Source organism: Podarcis gaigeae (assembly GCF_964106915.1).
Source record: "Podarcis gaigeae genome assembly, chromosome: 9".
NCBI lineage: Eukaryota > Metazoa > Chordata > Lepidosauria > Squamata > Lacertidae > Podarcis > Podarcis gaigeae.
Window position 1 is genome coordinate 40,808,342 of NC_139685.1, and position 22,318 is coordinate 40,830,659.

The 22,318-nt window shown below is 38.2% G+C and overlaps 1 protein-coding gene across 4 annotated transcripts in view; it reads left to right on the top strand.

Annotated features, from left to right (window-relative positions):
* Positions 1-19,459, top strand: part of FBXW7 (F-box and WD repeat domain containing 7) — a 118,296-nt gene extending 98,837 nt beyond the window's left edge. For all 4 annotated transcript variants that reach the window (XM_083755681.1, XM_083755682.1, XM_083755684.1 and 1 more), the window contains 7 exons: positions 5,303-5,426; positions 6,977-7,113; positions 8,857-8,970; positions 10,679-10,860; positions 12,038-12,263; positions 15,346-15,556; positions 17,581-19,459. In XM_083755681.1, coding sequence (XP_083611807.1) covers positions 5,303-5,426; positions 6,977-7,113; positions 8,857-8,970; positions 10,679-10,860; positions 12,038-12,263; positions 15,346-15,556; positions 17,581-17,849 — 1,263 coding nt within the window. In that variant the 3' untranslated portion in view covers positions 17,850-19,459. The remainder of the gene's footprint in view (positions 1-5,302; positions 5,427-6,976; positions 7,114-8,856; positions 8,971-10,678; positions 10,861-12,037; positions 12,264-15,345; positions 15,557-17,580) is intronic.
* The last annotated feature ends 2,859 nt before the right edge of the window (positions 19,460-22,318 follow it).

Below are 22,318 nucleotides of genomic sequence, written 5' to 3' on the forward strand. Positions count from 1 at the left end.
GATGCGCTTTTTTCCTTTTTGAGAGTAGGTAGGCGGATAACTACAAAGACATGAAAAATATCACCACCTACTATCATGCTAGGCATGATGTCTTAGAGAGAGCTTGTTACATCCTCTCTTTCCTGTAGTTTTTATTAATTATTGAAGGTTACTTTAATGAATGTAATGTGACCTAAAGATATTCATACTAGTTTTCTAAATAAAGTATTAGAGTGAAAACACTTGCCTTAAATTCTCTAACAGAGTGTTTGGCTAAAATAACCTTTTGAATGGCATTGTTATGGCTGCAGCAAAGAGACCAAGTTGCCAGGGGGTGGGAGATATGTTTATATTTTACCGTATTTTTTGCACCATAACACTCACTTTTTTCCTCCTAAAAAGTAAGGGGAAATGTCTGTGCGTGTTATGGAGGGAATGCCTGCGGGTGGCATGACTACAGATTTTCCTCCTCTAAAAACTACGTGCGTGTTATGGTCGGGTGCGTGTTATAGAGCGAAAAATACGGTATATCATACAATTAAGGTGTGTGTTTCTAATCAGAGGAAAAGGTTGAAATATCCTTTTCAGTGCAAGAGGTAACATTACATTGGTTTGGGTAGACTGTACAATTAAGAATTCATTGTTGGCCATTTGTTCTGTATTTTAAAAAGTTTTAGATTTTAAAGTTTTATGATACTACTGTGATTTTGCTGTGCACCACCTTGATAAATAAAATTAGGGATACTGGGGAAGTGCTGCCATCCCTATGAGACAAAAGAGCCAGATGTGTGGCAGGCGATGAGAGAGAGGGGGATATGATCATTCTCTCCTGTTAGTTTGATTTGCCTGGTTGGTTACACCATTGGACCACTCTTAATACACGACGGGAGCAGCAGCTGATTTCATGATTCCCCCACAAAGCTGACTGGAGACTTGAGAATAAACCGCAGGGTTATACAACTGGTTTTTCTTCTGCATGGCTTTGTACACCATTTTATCCAGACAAGAAATCTACAGGCTTGTCCTTCTCAATCCAAGAAAAGCTCCAGAGGCTATGTGCTGCTTGTGGCTTGGCATGGCTATTGATGTCTGAGCAAACATTTGTTTGTGCAGAAGTGCCAAACATAAAATGCTAATGTGGTTCTGTGCACAAGGGACTCTTAAACAAGGAACAGGCTTTCTAATCACATGCTATATGACTGGAAAGGAGTTGAGAAGAATCACTAAGAGTTCTTTCCCGGCATGACTGGCATCCCCTCATGCTTATTAAATCCACTGCATTTTGCGTAGCTTTTCGTGGCAGAATTCCCCCCCCCCCCCCGGTTTTGTTTGATGGTTTCCATTTTTTAAGTACAATGTAATGCAGTGTATGTGAATATTTTACCTTATTCCTGTAATTTAAACTGTTTTAAACAATTTGAAATGCGTAATAAACTGTAATAGTAATATTGTCTATTTCCTTAAAATCCTCACATTCTCATAGCAGCACGACAGTAGTTTTCATAGAATCATAATTGGAAGGATCATCTAGTCTAGCCCCCTGCAATGCAGGAATATGCAGCTGTCCCTTATGGGGATTGAACCTGCAACTTGGGCGTTGTCAGCACCATGCTCTAACTAACTGAGCTATCAGTTTGTGAAACATAATAGTTTTTTACATTGTTTCTTTCTATGGGTACTGTTTCTGCTGTAGCTACTTACCTTATACATACGTTGATTGCAAAAACCCAGAAATCTTGACTTGCCTGCGGTTTCTTTGTGCTAGTTCTATTTTCTGTTTCTCTCCCCCTGCTCCCAGCTCACCTTGTAATTAGCTCGGTGTCATTTCTGAGCTCAGGGTACTTTCCTCTTTGCATTTTATGCAAAGTAAGTGCCACTGTGTTTAGTGGGATCTACTTCTGGATAAGTAAGTGTACTTATGAGGGCAGCCTGAGAGAGCTTTGGAAGTTTAAGCCTAGGGGAACTCAGCCGCCAACACTCTTTTGCTAAGCAATTTTTTTATTGTGAAAAGCAGGCAATGAGTAGCTGGCAGCAGCAGAGGTCTTGTACACTTCTTTCTGAAGGCTTGCGTGTTCATAAGTATGCTCAGAAGTGTCCTTTACAAGCCCTCCAAATCACAGTGGCAGCTTTTAATTGTCTTTTGGCCAAGGAGACCTTGGACACTAGAATCTCCAGGCATCTGACTGGTGATGGATGCTTCCTGAGTATGCTCAGTCTCATCCAAAATTTGAGAATCTTTGAGTCTGTATGTAATCGGCCCACATAAAATTTCAAAACTTGATTTCTGACCCATCTACACTCCTTCTGAAATGATTGCCCCCTAGTCTTAGTTTTTTGAGCGGACTTTCAAAAAAAATAATAATCACATAGGAGTACCATTTATTTTAGGAATTGTTACACTTCTTTCATGAAAAATGCAGTGAAATAAGATAGAAAACCAGTAATTTAAATTATTTATCATTTCTTAGCTAGAGAAGAATTGCTGTTTGCACCCCGTGGTTGTTGGGTTTTTGTGTTTGTTTTTGCCGTGACATTTTTCTTTTATACTCTGGTTTCTCTTTAGATTGTATAAATCTTTTGCCTTTTTTGACATTTTCTCTCTCTTTCACAATTGTCTAGCTCCTCAGTTGTTGATTTTAGTTATCAAACAAATGTTTAGGTATATAAAGCCCTTTATTCCTAAGATAAAGAGTCTGTTTAAAATCCCTCCATGGGAGAGTGGCTGTCATGTGTTTACAAAGGAAGCCTTGATTTTATCAACTACAGGAGGAGCAGATGTACCATGTGACTATTCATATAAGAAGCCTCAGGGCACACAAAGGCATTAGATTTAAACTGCGGGGAAATATTAGGCCATTTGAGGAACAGTATCAGCTACTGCAATGGTTCTGATATCCTAAAGGCTGGGATTGAATGGCTACTTTACTTTTAACAACTACCATGTTATATATTGCCCCCCCACCTAAGACTTTTAAACATCATTTAATCTTTCCCTTTTATTGTGACCCTTTCCACTTCCCATTTTTTTCCTAACATGTAATCTCTTGTACACCACTCATAAATTGAGACTTGTGAAATAATTGTGTGGTTTTTAAATCACTCTCCTACCTTTTTTATTACTCCTATCCATCCCTTTAGCTATCTGTTAAATACAGCCAAACCGGTTGTCGAACATAATCTGTTCTGGAAGCCTGTTCGGCTTCCGAAATGTTCGACAACTGAGGCATTACTTCTGTTTGGCTGCAGGAGCTTCCTGTGCTCAAGCGGAAGCAGTGTTGGACATTTGGCTTCTGAAAAACATTTGAAAACCAGAACACTTCCGTGTTTTCGGTATTCCAAAATAGAGCTGTTTAGGAACCAAGGTTTGACTGTACACCATTCTTTGATTTCAAACGTTACTTTTAAACTGCAGTATGAAAAACTGCTCAAAAACAATGCACTCTCATTTTTAAATTTGCCTCCACCGAAACACAAAAGAAAACAGTGTTGCCATGATGAACATTTCCAAAGAAATGCTGCGAAATAGGATGCTAGCCAGTTAATAGATTTGGGGCGGGTGGGCGGGTGGGGGGAGAGACAATGGGAAAGTGGCAATTCTATGTAATGATCACCACTCTGTCTTGCCTTTTTATGTATGTATCCAGTTTGTACTGCCTGTATTCAAGCTGCCTTAATTTATTTAGTTTATAGAATAATTAAGATTAACAATATAATATTATTGGATTTGAAACCGATTTTATGTATCTAATTGCTGTTTGTTTAACAAAATTTCTATACCATTTGATTCTAAGCAGTTTACAAGAAATATTAAAATTATCGATTAAAACAGCTAAAAACAATTCAAAACATTTAAAAAGAATTAAAATAAACAGTAAAAGATTAAAACATTCCAACTTCTATATGTCTGGATAGACTTGCCTAAACAAATACAGTGGTGCCTTGCAAGACGAATGCCTCGCAAGACGGAAAACTTGCTAGACGAAAGAGTTTTCCGTTTTGGAGGTGCTTCGCAAAACGAATTTCCTATGGGCTTGCTTCGCAAGACGAAAATGTCTTGCGAGTTCCTGCGGGTTCCCCCCCCCTTTTTCTAAGCCACTTATCCGATAAGCCGCTAAAACCCGCTAATAGCGCTAATCCGCCAATCCGTCAATGGGCTTGCTTCGCAAGACACTGCTAGACAAAGAGACTCGCAGAACGGATTCTTTTCGTCTTGTGAGGCACCACTGTATGCTTTAAGCAGGCACTGTAGAAAGAGTACAAGAGAGGTGTCTGCTTGATGTCAGCCAGGAACAAGGTTGTCATTATGATGTCTCTGCCCTGGGCTCCCCTCTGCCCAACAACTTCAGAACAATCCTTGCTGTAGGGCATGCAGCAGAAAACAAGAAAGGGTTGCCGTATCCTCCACCCACCCCCATATTCAGCTGAGACCCCTCTCAAGCAGCTGCCTTCTTCATATACCAGCAGGCGGCAAAACAAATGCAGCAACAATGGGAGGATTCCCACATTCCCCCCCCCCCACACCTCCACATTTTCAGGGTTTCTCAGGCAGCTACCTGCTGACTGTTCCTTGTGGCCAGCAGGCAGCAAAACAAGTGAAAGGTGATTCTCTCATTTCTTCCTCCACCTCAGCACACACATTTTTCTAAGTCTTAGCAAAGGCGATTGCAAGAGACATTCAAGAGACATTTGAGAGGGGGAAGTGCTTAACCCCTTTCCACCACTGTGGAGCAGTGGAGGATGTGCAGTTAAACACTTCCTCCCAAATCAGACACCCTGCTGCTTTAAACTTTAAAATCCATGGGAAATACATTGAGACCTCAGTCTGGTCCAACACTGCCAACTTCATTTATCTCTCTGTTCATGTTAGACTGCTGAAGTAGGGACAGTCTTTTCATTTTCTTGAAGTCTTCAAAATTTTCCTGCTCTTTTTTCCTGTAACTGGACCATGTACCTTTGATCACTTGCTTCATATATCCAGCTACAGAGAATACTGGTACACCCTTGTCACACAGGTTAAACAAGTATTATGCAGTTACTGTTTTGCTTGCCTTTCTCGGAAAACTTTATTTTCCAAAGCCATTGCGTTAAACTAAATTATCAATTCTGTCCCATATTCACGTGGTATTTATGACCGCACTAGTATGTCTTAATAGATCATCCTTCTGTCTTGGTTTCTCTGATTTTAGCAGTCTGTTCTACTAATGCATCCACTGTGCTTATGATAATCTTTGGTTATATGAATATACAAGACACAATACATTCCCTGAAGTACAGCAGCCTGAATGAGTTTAATCTCTGCTTCTTTTTTCCTTCTTCTTTTAAGTTGGCTCTGTATGTGCTTTCATTCCTGGAACCCAAGGACCTGCTGCAGGCAGCACAGACATGTCGATACTGGAGAATTCTGGCAGAAGACAATCTTCTGTGGAGAGAGAAGTGCAGAGAGGAGGGTAAAGTTCATTAAACTATTAATTCAATCATTAAAGTTGGTTTTTTAAAGAATAAGATTTTTCAACGTCGTTTATGGAAAAACAATTCAACATGTTTTGTACATTGTGCTTGGTTTATGTGGTACGTGTATCTTCACCAGCAATAAAAATCCATATATGTGTCAGTTGCAGGCTAAATTAACTATACTTTGTATAAATTAATTAACTGTAAAGGTTTGGAAGCAGAATTGTTTTAAATCCAATAGAAATAGAGGGTTCCACAAACTCAGAAGGTGAAGCCTACCAAGTGCAAGCAAAACTTCTATTTGGCAGTTTTTTGTGTTCTTAGCCAATAATCCCTTGAAGGAAAGCAAGAAGTGGTTATTTTAGTGGTTTCTTATCAATTGCACAATCTGGTTAGGTAAGAATTTTCAAAGGTGCCTAAACAAATCAGAAAGCCAGTGTTAATTAAATTCAGTGCCTTTCTACCATATACTTTTGTGAAACTACTTCAAGGCAACTTACAAAAATAAGCTCTTGCTTGTTGTTGTTTTTCCCTGGAGAAAATATAAGTTTAAGAAAGACTCTCCAGATGTGAAACCTGGCTGTTGTGTTAAAGGCTGACCAAGTGGATGAAATTGGAGCAGCTTTCTCTGTACATAAAAAAAAGGATGTTGGTACTTATTGCTAGGATTGTGAGATCAAATGGCTAGAGAACAAACAGACTCCAAGAGGTGGATGTTTATCCACATGTTCCAGCAACCAGAGTTTCAAGCTAGTGATGAGATGCACCAGAGGGTAAAGATAGAGAGGATAACCCAGAACCTAAGACTATCTTTGTAATATGAATGAATGAAAGAGATCACAGAATCATTGAGCTGGGATATAACAAAACCTTTGGCAGAAACAGTGCTTAAAAGCACTTAAGAGACTTTTAAAAAAATAATTAGTGTCAGCGGCATAAAATTCTGAATCCAGGTGCCCAAAGGAAATAATTAAATAAGTAGTATGAGATGCTACACTAAATCTGGGTTAGCTTAGCAGACATAAGCAGCAAGAAACAGTCTGCTGATCTCAAGAAAACAAATCTTAGAACTATGGAAGACTTGAAAATGAAACCAATATATGATTGGTAATCTTTGAATAAAATGGAGTTTTGAGATGTAACAGCTGATATTTAAGAAGAGATGATGGGATTGAATTGGTGAGGATATGTGGATAGATACTCCAGTATAGGCTTTTTAGTTAGATACTTAAAAGGGCAATGAATATTGGTGAAAGCACCTTCTGCCAACCTGGTGCCCAGCAGATATTTTGAACATCCTGTTAGCCCTGCCCATTGGCCATACTGGCTGAGGCTGATGGGAGTTACAGCTTAAAACATCTGGAGGGCACCAGGCTGGAAAAGGCTGGATTAAAGTACAGAACAGATTTGGACGGAGTGTTATCAGCTGGGAAGTACTGTTAGAGTATAGAAAATTTGCTAATAGTTTTATTCTCTTGGAAGGAAGGGTGTGAGAGAAAAGAAACTGACATTTGTTGCCTGTTTCTGATTTTTGATTTTAATATAGGAATTGATGAACCATTACATATCAAGAGGAGAAAAGTAATAAAACCAGGCTTTATTCATAGTCCATGGAAAAGTGCTTACATCAGACAGCACAGAATTGATACTAACTGGCGGCGAGGAGAACTTAAATCTCCTAAGGTAACCATCTTTGAACAAAGAACACTATATAATGAATTAAGTTGGATTGTGGCTTATTCTTATTTAATAGTAGCCAAATTGTTTGACATTTTTAAAAGACACAAAAACTTTTTAAAAAGAACTTTCAAACTCTTCAGGTTTCAGCATTTGTTGCATTTCACCATTATCTTTTGTCATAGCCATAAGTGTTTTAACACATAAAATTGAGTGTGTATTGGGGTGTTGCCTATTCTTAGAACATTAGGTGGCTATATGATCCAGATTCATTGAATGCATGTGCTTACATATCCTATATGACCCCATCCTTTGATATATCCATCATTTGAATCGTATCTCTGCTATATTATGCAGTCACCAAGAATCATAGCGTTATAGAGTTGGAAGGGACTCTGAGTATCATCTAATCCAACCTCCTGCAATGCAGGGTTGTGATTATGGGAACTCAGTTGTCAAGGGGAAAGTAAATAGTCTGAAAGGCTTGTACAGAAACTTGCGGAGAAATCACCTGTGTTGGAGTAGTGTACAGGTTTATATTATAATCCAGTGGTCTCCTCAAGCCTTTAGGAGCCCCATAGAAAGTGCAGCACTCTGCACACTGTGACACATTGCACCCCACTTGGGGATCCTGCAAATACATAAGACTCTCACTATCCTGTCCATGCATCACAATGACATGCATTTCATTATTTGCATTATAAAATGAAGTAATTTCCAACATACACAATGTAATACCTGATTTGATGAAAAGTTTTGTGTCTTCTTTCATATTGTACAAAGATCCAGTTACAGATAGGTAGCCGTGTTGGTCTGCCATAGTCAAAACAAAAAAAAATCCTTCCAGTAGCACCTTAAAGACCAACTAAGTCAGTTCTTGGTATGAGCTTTCGTGTGCATGCACACTTCTTCAGATACACAGTGTATCTGAAGAAGTGTGCATGCACACGAAAGCTCATACCAAGAACTGACTTAGTTGGTCTTTAAGGTGCTACTGGAAGGAATTTTTATTGTACAAAGAGTTCAACTCCTTCCTCCAATCAGACTAAATGCCAAGGCATTAACATGACTTATTACAATTTAGTTTGTGCTAACAAACCTAGGTGGGGCTATATATTAATACTTATCCAATAGTATTATGGTTAGTCATGGTTTTGTGAAACTTTTTTTAATGCCTTAGAGATTAAGCACTAAGTAATTCTAACCACCATGAGAATATTTAACTAAGGCAAATTAAAAATGCAGCATCTGTCATTGTTTGGAAACCGCAGGAGATTGCTGCAAGCATGTTCTAGGAAGAAGAAAGAACTACAACTGGTGCCTTACTGCTTCCCAGAAATGATATGGACTGTCCAGAGCATATCATTCACCAGCCTATGAATCAAATACTATCAAATACTAGCAAGCCTTTTGATATGTAAATAGTTGCTACAGGGATTGTGCTTTTGGCCTTTTCAGTAATAGGAGATGATGTTAAGGTGGATGTTAAGGTGTTAAGAGTCAGTAGCTACTTGTCCATGCAGTAAGTAAGTAAGTAAGTGCTAATTTGCATGGTTGCAACAGACAAAAAAAAAGTAAAATTGTTGGTTAGCAAGAAAGATTGCAGCATTAAGAAGAGAAATCTAGTTTGTTCCTGTTGGTAAACTAGCTGTATGCGTAGAAAGCAGTAACAACAAAAAATTATAAGAATCCAACCTGTACTTTCTATACATGAGTAGTAGTGATATGTAAATTCTTCTATATTGTCAGGTGCTCAAAGGTCATGATGATCATGTGATCACTTGTCTACAGTTCTGTGGCAACCGAATAGTGAGTGGCTCTGATGATAATACATTAAAGGTTTGGTCGGCAGTTACAGGAAAGGTAAGCCAAACTGTTAATTGTGTTCTAATCAAATTCATCCTAAATATGTTGACAGAAGTTTTCCTGATCAGACATAGATTAGCTGCATGCTACTTCCTATCCCATTCTGAAACTGAATTATGGTTTGTTTTAAACTAGAGATCCCAGTTAATGTCTGAGCCGGGCCACTGAGTGTTAACTCAAACTGGCTAGTAATTCTTGAATTCTGTTAGTCAGACTTCATCAGAAAAGCACAAGAAAAGCTTTAAAGTATATGGGCCAGGTCAACTAAAAGCTGTTCTTTCACCAGTGCAAGAGATTGGAGGGTTTATTTTGGGTGGTTGAGAAATGCTGCAGAATTTACTGTCTCAGCACTGCATGAACTCTACTGCACATGTTTGCAGAACAGCAACATAGATTCTCTTCCTTTGGCTCCCAGTTTACTGGATCCAACTCATAATTACTATATGTCAGGATATTTTTGTAGTATTCTTACATTTATTTACCTTTTAAACTATGATAGGTTCAAATGCACTTTGTCCTATTGAAAATGTTATTTGATTTTTTCACAAAAACTTGTATTTTTATAAGTTACTTTGTGTGCTCTACCAGAGTCACAACTCATACACCATTAGAAATAAATGGTAGTTCTTTGACAGTAATTTTGCTATGGAATTATTTGCCACATGTTTTCCAGTAAATATCAATATATGTTTATCATTTCTGTGCCTGATGTATATTTTACCAACATGTATCATGTTTCTAAATGTTTCTCTGTCTGTCTTGTATTCTTTTATATGAATCCAATGTTATCAATGGTAATTTGTTAGCAATCCTTTATCTAAGCTGGTTTTCTCATATTTCAAATGGCAGATAGAGCAACTTCAGTAACAAATGTAAGACTTTTGTTAAACACTGGCATTGAATTAGACTTAAAATAAAGCTTGAAAGTCATTCAGTAGAATTCACTGAGAACAGATGTCACAAATAATGGCTGTCCTTGATAGTCAACCAAATTGTGGTTTCCAGAACCCCACTTTCCCCTTCACTACGATCCAGTTAATGTCTACAGTGTCCAATGGGACGAACTCCCATTGGAGTCAAAGCACAGTGCTGCTGTGTAGGCTTCAGGAGCAGATGCTACCTATTACTGGTATACTTACTGGAAGTTAATACATCTAGGATTAGGATCAGGCTGCTGGTCTTTGACCTTTATCTGTACATCTGCTTGAAGTCAGGGGCAGTGCCCATCTTCCCTCCCCACAGTCCATGCTTGGAGCTGCACTACAGAGGACTTTGGAAGCTCAGTACAGTTGCCATGGGTATCCCTCTGCAACTTCAAAGTTGTGGCTTACAATCCAGTTTGAAGTTGGGAAGGAGGGTTGGGGACTGACTGTGGCTTTTATACACACCCACACCTGCTTTTTCCTTTCACTAAAATCCTGACATGAAAGGTATTGCCTCATGTAAAATTTACAAATCCAGATAGGACCTACATTTTTCAGTGTGGGAATGGGGGAAGGTGAGACACTCCCCCCTCCCATTTATAAATGCAATGCTGCTGCATTTGAATTATGATATAATCACTTGCCTGCCAGTGTAGTAGCTTTGTAACAAATTATAGCACATCATTGTGTGAAATATGTATGAAGAGTTGGGTAAATTCATCTATCTTTTGTCATCTGTCCTCTTTGTCTAAATGGTAACCATGACAAATGCTTGCTTTCAGTGTCTAAGAACACTTGTTGGACATACAGGTGGAGTTTGGTCATCACAAATGAGGGACAATATAATCATCAGTGGATCTACAGACCGAACCCTTAAAGTGTGGAATGCAGAGACTGGAGAGTGTATACATACATTATATGGGCATACCTCAACTGTGCGTTGCATGCACCTGCATGAAAAAAGGTAACTGTTTATCAACAATTGTAATTTGATTACTTCTTCAGCTTTCCTGTACTTTACATTAAATCAAGCTTAATTAAATTTCAGCTGGAACAGACAACTCAATCAATGAAACTTATATAAGCTTCAAAAAATTAATTGCAAAAATTAATATTTTAATATAAATCTATTCATACAATCTGAAATAAATAATGAATAAATGATCCTTACATTTGTAATGAGTTTTTATGCACAATTGTAGAAAAAAAACCCCCAATCACATAGAAAACTTTGCAAAGGAGAAAAGGGGGAGAAGACCTGAAAAGTGCAGGAATAGAACCACAAGGTGGATATTTAATCATGTAATCAGATAATTGTTTTCTACTAATAGCCTCTTTTCTTATATAGCCATCCTACTTGTTAGTGTGGTAAAATTACCTCACTTTAATTGACAAAAGGAAAGGCTCTTTCTTTCTCTGCTTGTTTAAACATTACTTTAAGTTTTTGCTCAATTTAATAATTGCCCTTTTAACACTGAATTTCTTGCATCAAAAGTAGACAGAGCTGTAGCTTCTAAGGCCAGGTCTTAAAACAGAAATAGAGCAAAACTTTTAAGCGGAAAAGGGGAGAACTAAAGATAACTTCCAGATGCAATTTTGCTTTAAAAAGAATAATAAAATATCAATTTGCAAACCCATTATTAAAAGATACGTGACACATGCTTATAGTTTTGAACTGGGGTCATTCATGAACCTGTAATCTTCAAAGGCTGATTATTCTGTACCAGTTAAGGAGAAGTGCTAAAGGGGAAAGACATCTTTAAAGTCCGGGTCCACATTAGTAGGTAATGTTGCTTCAAGGACATTAGCAGGTGTACTTCATTTCTAACATTCTCAGATGGTAAACATAGGTTCGTTGACCCAAAGCTACTAACAGCTTGCTGCTTCTGAGGATAAGGCTGTCAAATATGTTATGAGAAGTGGCATTAGAAAACCAAGCTTGCTTACATTTTTCAGTCTTAAAATCTGGTGCCAAGATTTCAGAAGCAACGGTTGTAGCCACTGTGTCTGTCAATAAGAATGGGTTAATTACCTGCTTTTATACATAGAACTTATTTAGGTAGCCGTCTGAACTAAATACAATTAAAATGGCCACATAAAACTAAATGCAGTTTTTGTTTTTCTTTTTCCCCCCCTCCTAGAGTTGTCAGTGGGTCTCGAGATGCTACCCTGAGAGTTTGGGACATAGAGACAGGCCAGTGTTTACATGTTCTGATGGGTCACGTAGCTGCAGTCCGGTGTGTACAATATGATGGCAGGAGGGTTGTTAGTGGAGCATATGATTTCATGGTCAAAGTATGGGATCCAGAAACTGAAACCTGTCTACACACCTTGCAAGGGCATACTAATAGAGTCTATTCATTACAGGTAAGCATACTGCATCTGGTGCTATAAGTGTCCTTCAGTTTTCCACTAATAGTTATGGACGCCGAATGGAATATTTGCTGAGTAGCCAGCAAATAATAAAAGTGAACCATGTTCTATGCATCCTTGGTTTCCTTTCTCTTCCATCCTTTGTCTCTCTAGTCCTCTTAATTACATTATAAGCTTTAAATAAAGAGAGCTTGACAATGTGTTCCTACAATGCTGTGAGAGCAACTTTGGTAGTGTTCTTCGCTTGCATTGTAGGAAAGGTCAACTGTATCCACATTTATCTTACATTTCATTCATTTAAAACCTGTCTGTCTTCCCAGAAGGGAGCACTTGCAGTCATACAAACCACAGTCCAAAATTATCCATTACCAAACTCTACAACAAAACCACACTCTGGTTTTGTTTTAATGATGGTTCTGTTTACTTTTAATTTTGGTAGTTATTGCTGTTTTTAATGTTTAATATTACTTTGGGGTAGAAAGGCAATTTACAAAATATTTTTAATAATTAAAATAGAACACAGATTCAGGATTAACCAAATAAGAGGTCTTAATATACTTAATATACAAAGCATTGAAATACTTAATTTGGTAATTATAAAAAGTTGAGTTATAGGAGTTTTATGTTAACTGTTTTCCTTGCCACACACACATGCTTAAAATAAAATTTCTGCTAAAATGTTTAATGTATGTATACATCATTAATTTGCATGATATGTTCTAATTGAATCTTTTGGGTCATAGTTATTTCAGTTTAAAATAGATCAAGGTGTGCCATGTATAAGATGGAGACAGGACAAAAAGGGAAGTCTAAATTTACAGTGTTTCCCTTTTCTCTGATTTTGATGTGTCTGGGAGAGTGAGACTTGGTGAATCACTTGTGAGGTTGCATTGTTGAGGCTTTTTAAATGAACTGTGTCAAATTGTGCAGTTTTTCTTTTCCTTAGACATGGATGCTGCATTGGTTCAATGAACAATTGGTTCCTTGAGAGTCAATGCGGTTTAGTGGCTAAATTGTGCTGTGAAATTTATCCTGGAAGATCTGGGTTACAGCCCACACTTAAGCATAAAACTCACTTGTTGTAAGGATAAAATGAAAGGGGTTAGGGAATAGGAGCATGTGTACAGTTTTACTCCTTAAAAGAAGCGTGGGATAAAAATGTAATATATGAAAAATTAAACAAATGGGGTCCATCTGTTAATTAACTTGGTGTTACTAAAACAGAGTTAAAGTAGTATCCAGTATTCTAAATGGACCGTATTAAATTAGGATAATGGAAAATTCAATGAAAATATTTCAAAAAGGATTGTAAGTGGTTTTGATGATTGCAGGCCAAAAACTTATTTATAAAACTGTAAAAAAATAGCACAATTTAAAAGATAAATAGAATAAAGCTTAATTGATACAGATAAATTCATTTCATCTGCTAAATTGCTTGGTCATGTCTTTCATCACTCTTGAATTTCAGAGGTGGTCTTTTAGCTTGCCCACTGGTACTGTAGCACTGTATGGACTGAAAAAGCTTAAGCAGAAGAATAAACAGCAATTCTTAGATATGCTAGAACTCTTGGACTAGACTTACATGCACATTATATATAATGAGTAAATAATCCTGTAGGCCCTCCATAAGTACAAGATGAGTTTCACTCATGTGCGGAATGAGTTTTACCCCTCTTTGCTACTGCCTTGGGGAAATAGAGTTTATTTGAATACTGTAGTCTGTCTGCTTTGTTACTTTGCTACATATGAAAACCTCTGCATTTACAGATGTACCACTTTAATCATGTGATGCATATAACAACCTTCAAATTATCATTATAATTTACAAAGCCCATCCTTTCATCATTGGTAGTGTAAGAATAAATGAAAACATCATCTGACATTAATTTAATTTTGGATCTAAAGGCTGCAAAGGCCTGCCTTCTCATAGAGGAAGGAAACTTTTAGGTTCTTCTCTTGAGTTTGACGAGGATATTTCTCATCGCCAATAAATTTGCTCTTTGATATAACTTCACTTTAATTGCTTCTTTGAGAGGATTGAATGGGGGACAGAAATAAGTAACCATTTAATCAAAGCTTTGATTACTAGATGAGAGCACCATATTTAATTGTTCCATCTGTTCAATGGTTATTAATGTAAAATATTTCCTATTAAGGTAATAAGCATGATATTAGAAATATTAATATTTATCATTTTAAGATGTATTGACATTTTAACTCATCACTGTATGCTTTGATTCCTTGTGGTTCTCAGCAGTCTGTATTTTGGGGTGAATGCCAGATTTTTAAGGATTCTTTCTTGGGGGAGTAGGGGCTGTTCCTGCTGTTGCTGTATGCCTTTCAATCTTAATTTGTTATTAGGCAAGGACAAGATATATTTGGTTGATCAAGCTATATATTTAAACCAATCAAAGCTTGCAACTGTATTAAAATAATTTTTTAATACACATCATTAACAGGTAATATTAAAATAATATACAAGGATGCAGTGAAACATTGCTCTAGATTAGCCTTTTTCTCTTTGAAAGTGAAGTGGGACATATTACAGATCATCTTTGTGATTTAGGGAAACCCTTGTGTATCTGTAAGTAAGGTTCCGGCTAGTTTGGCCATAGTCACTTGTTCCAGATACATGTGGACTAGCTCCTTGTGCAGTTTGAGTCACAGTGTAGCATATATTTGGATATCAAGAAATTAAACCAGAGAAGCCGGGTTTAGGCAGCAGTGAGCAATCTGAAATGATCTTACTGTTTCTGAAAGTATATCAGAAATGCTTATCCCCAAAAAGTTTTTGATTTGAGTTTCTACTGAAATGAGGCTGCATTTTAATGTTGTATTTTAATCTTGTTTTTAAGTTTATGTTAATTAATTGTTTTTATACCTGGTGTTAGCTACCCTGAGCCCGGTTTTGTCTGGGGAGGGTGGGGTATAAATAAAATTTATTATTAATTTTATTATTATTATATTTTGTACATATCTAGCTATGTATGGGACTGCAGAAGTAAACATAATCAATGTTTACAGATTTTTTTAAACAATAAAAATATATTAATTTAGTTCAAATTTCCCCCCTTAGTTTGATGGTATCCACGTGGTGAGTGGGTCTCTTGACACTTCAATCAGAGTTTGGGATGTAGAGACCGGAAACTGCATTCACACATTAACAGGCCACCAGTCGTTAACAAGTGGGATGGAACTCAAGGACAACATTCTTGTCTCTGGGAATGCAGATTCTACAGTCAAAATCTGGGATATCAAAACAGGACAGTGTTTACAAACATTGCAAGGTAAGCTTCTCAGGGTCTTATGGAACTAAATGTAAAATTCTCACAGGACAGCACAGTATTAACGACTCTACAAATGTGGTTATAAATTGAACACATGCTTAAGATCTGAATACAATAAAGAGGATAGGCTCATCTGCTGGTGGGAAATGAATATGGGGGAAAATACCCACTTTTGCATTTTCTATCTCTGTTTCTCCTGTTCTCTCTTGATATCGTTGAATGAGTTGTTCTGTTGTAATAGTTTCTTTTCATTGGCAAGAAAAGTATAATAAATGATTCAAATATGCTATAATAGCAAAGAGGAAGGAACTAGTTTTTCCTAAGCAATTAAATACTTAGCCATTGAGAGAGGTCATAGGAATTTTGACACGCGTAAGCATCCTGTCTGAATTTATAATTGCCCATCTATGGCAGTGAAGCATTCTGGAGTGCTTTCTGCCCAAACCCCAAGTTGCCACCCAAAAGGTAGAAAAGATACTTTGTCTCTGCAGTGGGTCACTTTGACTCCACCCCTCCCTCAGTTCTTTCCAAATATGGTTTTCCTACAGAATCAGTTTCTGACCAGGATATTATGCCCTGGGCTTTCAAATGACACCTTGCAGGAGCAGAATGTCTGCGTGTCTTGGAACCTTTCTCTGGAAAAAGACCAACTGGCCATGTTGCGTAATTAAAACTGAAGTATTCTACAGGATCAAATTAACACTAGAGAAGTGCTTCAATTGTACATTTAGCCAAGCTGTGTTCTAAATGAGTACCTAGTACTTTGAAGAAAAGAAAGGATCATAAATTTTAACAAATAAAATAAAGCAAGAAAAACAAAGCTCCAGAATCAGACATATTCTCCCTCTTTGTCCTTGGGCATCATATTTCTATGCACTGACTGTCGGTGGTTATGCACTGATCTAGTAGAAATATTTATTGCTGAAGAAAACAGTCTGAGACAGTTGAAAATTTGGTCAGGTTATTTAATCTAATTTATTTACTCTAATAAACCACATTAATCTGAAAAAATGCAGTCATTAAAACAGCAACTCATTATTTTCATTCGGAGGTTATTGAGACATTCTGGTGGCTGGAGGTTAATTGGAAAGGCAGACAGTACATAAGAACACACTGCCTATTCATATAAATCAAAAAGAATGATTTCAGAGTACGTGTGGCATTTAAAAAGGTGAAGAGTGGGGGAGGGAAAGAAAAATGTTAGCGTTTCTTTTGTTTATTGCGTGGACATATATGCATAGATATGTAGGCATATTCTTTTCAAAACAAGTCTTTAAAAATAAGAGTCTGGTTTTTTTTAACAAACTATCAGGTTTGAAGTATGGTCTTTACAGGCTTTTATCCATAAGTTATTATGGACAGTCCATCATGCAGTTAAGCCAAATACGCTGCTTATTATTCTCAGATTGGAACCTTTCGTTAAAGTTTGGTTATTTATGTGGGTTGATGAGAAAATGTCATTAAGAAGGCAGTCTTGCAAATAAAAATCAAGAACGCACCACACACTGCTCTATTCTCCTCTCTGCTACATGAAAGAATGACTCACACAACTGCCACAGGGATGCATGGTTTTCCTCTAGTTGGAAAAGCACCATGGATGGATTTTAGATGGCAAAAGACGAGCAGCCTTCCCCATGGGCACCTCCTTCTATAGTTTGCATAGCTTTGCAAGGTCATCTTCAAATAAGATGGACAAGCACTGCCAGCCTGCTTTAAACAAGCCATTCTAGGATGACACTCAGTTTCTGTGCTCTCTTTCTTCTTGCCCAAGAAAGAAAGCTGCCACTGTATATCATGCTTTTTCCTCAGGTGTGTAAAGTGCAGCACTATGACAGCTGTTAATTTCTTATAGGTTTCTCTCTCCTTTTCTCTCTGACAAGGTGTTTTTGAGCGAGGAGTACTTCTTCAGTTGCTTCATTGGCTACTGGCAAATTTTCCTCTACTTTCTGTTTTTGATCTATTGAACAGATTACACACTAGCCTCTGTCTGACGCTCCTTTGTTTCATGTCTTCAATTGCTTTAGGTCCCAACAAGCATCAAAGTGCTGTGACCTGTTTACAGTTCAACAAGAACTTTGTAATTACCAGCTCAGATGATGGGACTGTAAAACTATGGGACTTAAAAACTGGTGAATTTATCCGAAATCTGGTTACATTGGAAAGCGGAGGCAGTGGAGGTGTGGTATGGCGGATCAGAGCCTCTAACACGAAGCTAGTTTGTGCAGTTGGAAGCCGGAACGGGACTGAGGAAACCAAGCTGCTGGTATTGGACTTTGATGTGGATATAAAGTGAAGCTTGAAAAGATTATTTTGTCCAGAAATGCAAATAATGTTCTATCCTCCCTCCCTCCCTCTGCAAAAAGGAAAAAAAAAATCCCTTGTCCTTGGTGGTGCAGGATGTTGGCTTGGGGCAACAGATCCTAAAGACCTACAGACTACGAAGGAGAAGACACAAAGTTGACGAACTGTAACTGACAAGAGAGGCATTTGCTGTCTCATTACATCGAAAGCTTCACTTTTGAATGGGGGCAGCTTTGCAAAATATGACTTTCCAAATCAAGCCAGGTGCAATTATTTCTTTTGTGTGTTCCTCTCAGTGCTCGTTGAGCATGGTGGAAACTTAAAAAGTTGTTACGATTCTTGTTAACCCTGTCCTTTTACCACGGAAATCTAGAAAGGAGCTTCATACCTCCATTATTAGTTACTGATTGTCTTTCAAAGAAGAGAGCATCTGTGACAGCAAAGAGTCCTTTCCATGTGTGGAAAAGCTAAAATCTTACTGTGAATTGTTTTTGTACAGTTTTACAGCTTTTTTTTATGTTGATTTTGCCAACCATTGCCAATGTCAATCACAGTATTAGCCTCTGTTGATCTTATTAACTGTTGCTTCCATCTATGCTCTTCAATGCATAAGTTGCTCTGAGGTGGCAAGTTGTCCAGAATTTGGAGATTCCTCAGATGGTTTTAATACATGATGCTGGTGCTAGAAGTAGGTCTTCAACTCTGGGATTGTTGTCCCACCCCTGTACTGTATTCCCAGTGGCCAAACTTATTTATGCTGCTAAATGAAAGGAAAAAAAGCAAATTATTTTTATTTTTTTTCTGCTGTGACGTTTTAGTCCCAGACTGAATTCCAAATTTGCTCTAGTTTGGTTACGGAAAATAAAAAAAAGACTTTTTGCCACTGAAACTTGAGCCAACTGTGCCTCTAAGAGGCTGAGAGTGGAAGAGTTTCAGATAATTTAGAGTGAAGTTTGCTTGCAAGTAAAGAATTGAGAGTGCGTGCAAAGCTTTTTCTTTCTTTTTTTTCTTTTCTTTTTTTTCTGGGCAAAAATTAAAACACATTCCTTGGAACAAAGCTCTTGCGGCCTGTTCTGTGGGGAAACGTTTCTTTGTGAGGGCTGTGGTGAATGGAATAAACAGACATAATGAAACTGACAAGATGTTTTATAAAAAAAAGAAGCATACAACAATGAAAATAAATTGCTGGTCAGTCTTAGTGTTTTACAGAATTTGAGAAGAATGACTGTTACAGTTTTGTGGTGGTGAGGAACTGACAAGCAAAAGCGATTTGGTTTTTGTGGTAAAGTTGTCACATGAAAAAAAAATGCAATTATCAATTGGTTTGCCTCATTCTCCAAGAGCCACAACTCAAGCTGAACTGTGAAAGTGGTTTAACACTGTATCCTAGGCGATCTTGTTTCCCCTCCCCCCTCCTTTTTGGTTTATTTATAGTCTGATTTTTTTTTTAAATCAGATTTCAGTTTGTTAATTTTAGTTATGTAACAACCTGACAGGATGGAGGAAAACAACCTTTAAAGGGATTGTGTCTATGATTTGATTCACTTAGAAATTTTATTTTCTTATAACTTAAGTGCAATAAAATGTGTTTTTTCATGTTAATATGTCTTCCTTTCAATACATGCCGTCATTTAGGTTTGGATCAAGCATAGGATTTGGCAGACACATAGATTCTTAAAACAATCATAGTTTAATTTTACTGAAAGGTCTTTAACAAGCTGTTTTTCACAACTCAATTTTAAAGAAACTTCTTAAAATTTAAGAATCTGTGAGGAAAACTGTCTCAAGAGCAACTATTCTTTCTCCTTTTCTGAGGGTTGTTGCCTTGCTTAATGAACCTTACTGAATTTCGCATGGGGCTAATATCCAAAGATTTTATTCTGGAGCATGCTGGTAAGATAGAAGCAAAACAAATGCAATTTGCACTGTATACAAACATGTTTCTTGAAGTTCTAACAGTTTCCTCTGAAAGAATTTTGAGATGGAGAACAGAGTATTAGAATTCATTCTTAATCTTGTTATGTATTTTGATTGACTGAAAGACATAATGTCATTCTCCCAAATCATGTCCCTATGGGAGCAGGAAAGGCCTCTACGGAAAGCTGAGAGAGAAAGAAAGTAGCAATAGACTGTGTAAGAAGGATTTGCAAATGAAATGGCTACAAAACAACCTGAGCAGAGTGCCTTTGTGGCAGCGGCGGCAGCAGTTATACCACTCACTAACCACATCTCAGACCTATTTGCAGGCAAGTCAGAGAGCCTGCGCAGGATGAGGAGAGGGGAGATTGTTCCATTGGGCCAGCACAAATGTTTGTGCTGATGGAATGCTCTTCTTAGTGCTACGTTGAATTCCACCCAGAATATTTTATGTCCCGCGTTTGTGGTAATACTAAAAATCTTGGTTGTGTTCTGCCTCCTTTTCCTTCTTCAATTTTGTCTTTGATTAAACGGAAATTCAAATTTGGTGAATGGAAGGGACAGATCCCAAGTATGTGCAAGCTTACATTGGACACTTAGGGGAAACATTTGAAATATAAAGGTGTTGCCACCCAGGGGCAGAGGAAGGGGGGTGCGGTGGGTGTGGGCCGCCCCAGGTGTCACCACTGAGGTGGGTGACAAAATGCCAGGCGGCACTCACCGCGGGACCTGCAGCGCGCCCAAGCCACGCATCTCTCCTGGGAGAGACGCGATGGCTTGGGCATACGCAGGCTCCGTACTGCCCAAATGGTCCTCCCGCTGCCTCCCCCCAGCTGTAGAGCCGCTGAGTGGGAGGAGGCAGGCAGATACCAGAGTCCACACAGTGCGCCTCGCCCCTATGGGTGACTTGCCCCGTCCCTGGGCGCACCGCCCCATGCGCCCGAGCGGCTTCCTCCACTGTGGCTGCCACCACTATTTAAAAGCCGCGTCTCAAATTCTTACATTTTTCTACCAGTCTGTTTCAAGATACCTAATACACATTCTGCATAAAGACATAAAGGTCTGCTTGGTGAAGAAGGGATCAGGTGGTTCTTCAGCAGAGCCCATGCTATGCAGACAGCACATACAAGAGCTGATCCCTGCTGTCCATTTTTCCCATGGATCTTTCATAGCAGGACTAGGAAAGACCACAGCCCAAGATTCTTGTGAGCTGCTGCCTGTTGCTAGTATTAACAGGCAGCCTGATAGTAGGCAGACTGAGTCATTGTGTGTTTCTACCAATATAAGACAGCTTAGTATGCAGTTATACACAGTCCTGGCTTCACTTTAACAAAATATTTTTAAGATGACGCCTCCTGCTCACCCAGCCATTACTTTCAAATACTGCTTTATGTATTCATACTTTTTCCAATTTTCCTGTGGCATGTATAACCTTAAGTGAGCTACATACCACCATCGAATATGAAGGTGCCATACAACCAGTGGCTATTTAATAGCTATTGTTTAGGTAAGGATTGGGGAAGGGGAAGGAAGTCAGAGTTGCACAACATCTGGAGGTTCTCAAGTTCCCCATCCCTGGACACTAGATGTAAGAAGCACTATAAATATTTGCTCAACTAGAGGACCACCCAGCCTTTCCCCTGTCTTCCAAAAGATACAGGTATCAGTATTCTTTAACAGAAAGCACGTTTCCCAGAATGTTTCCCAGTGTGTCTAGCTGCTGCATGAGTTCTGATTTTATTGCTGTGGGTGAGGTGGAGGTTGTTTTCCCATACTTATGTTTCCATGGAAGCCACCCCATGGTGTAAAATACAACAGAACCTCTAATACAGATCCTGCTTCTGCAAGGCTTGTTTAAAAGACTTTTAGCTTAGCTTCATTGCCACCCTGGCTAGGGCATGTATAGAAAATGATCTCCCACAGACTATGCATGGCATCTATGCAGTCAAAATGCCTACTTCTGCAGAAAGAAGCTAGACTTCTTCAAGATAATTTCAATTATGCTTTGACTTTCTTTCCAGCAAATTTCTTTTTCAACAGGTCACTGGAATGTAATGTGCCTCTTTTATCTCTGACGTGGGTGTCTACATTCATACTGACATTTTGTCATTTGTTGGCTGGTATTTCAGCAACCATAGCACTTGTATGGAATATGTTGACGGTTTGAAGGAGGCAAAACAGCTGGAATGTAGCAGTAGCTCTAAAATAGGGCTCTTATCAGTTTGTTGATCTGGGATATTCATTTCAGCGGTGTGCAGAGATACAGCTTTCATATTTATAAGTAACCACTGAGATGTCTGGATGATTTTATCATGAGCCCTAAAGCCTGTTGTTCCTTCACACACACCCTGTTCCCCAAATACATTTTACAAACCTATTAAGCCACATATTATCCGTTAAGTTTCATTGTTGGAAAATGCACTTTAATGGACTGCTAGCTATATAATATATAAAATATGCCCCGGAGTGATGATCCATGACATGTTCTTGCTATTCTGCCTACTTTAAACTTGCAAGAGTTGCTCTTTTCTCTCGAAAGCAAAG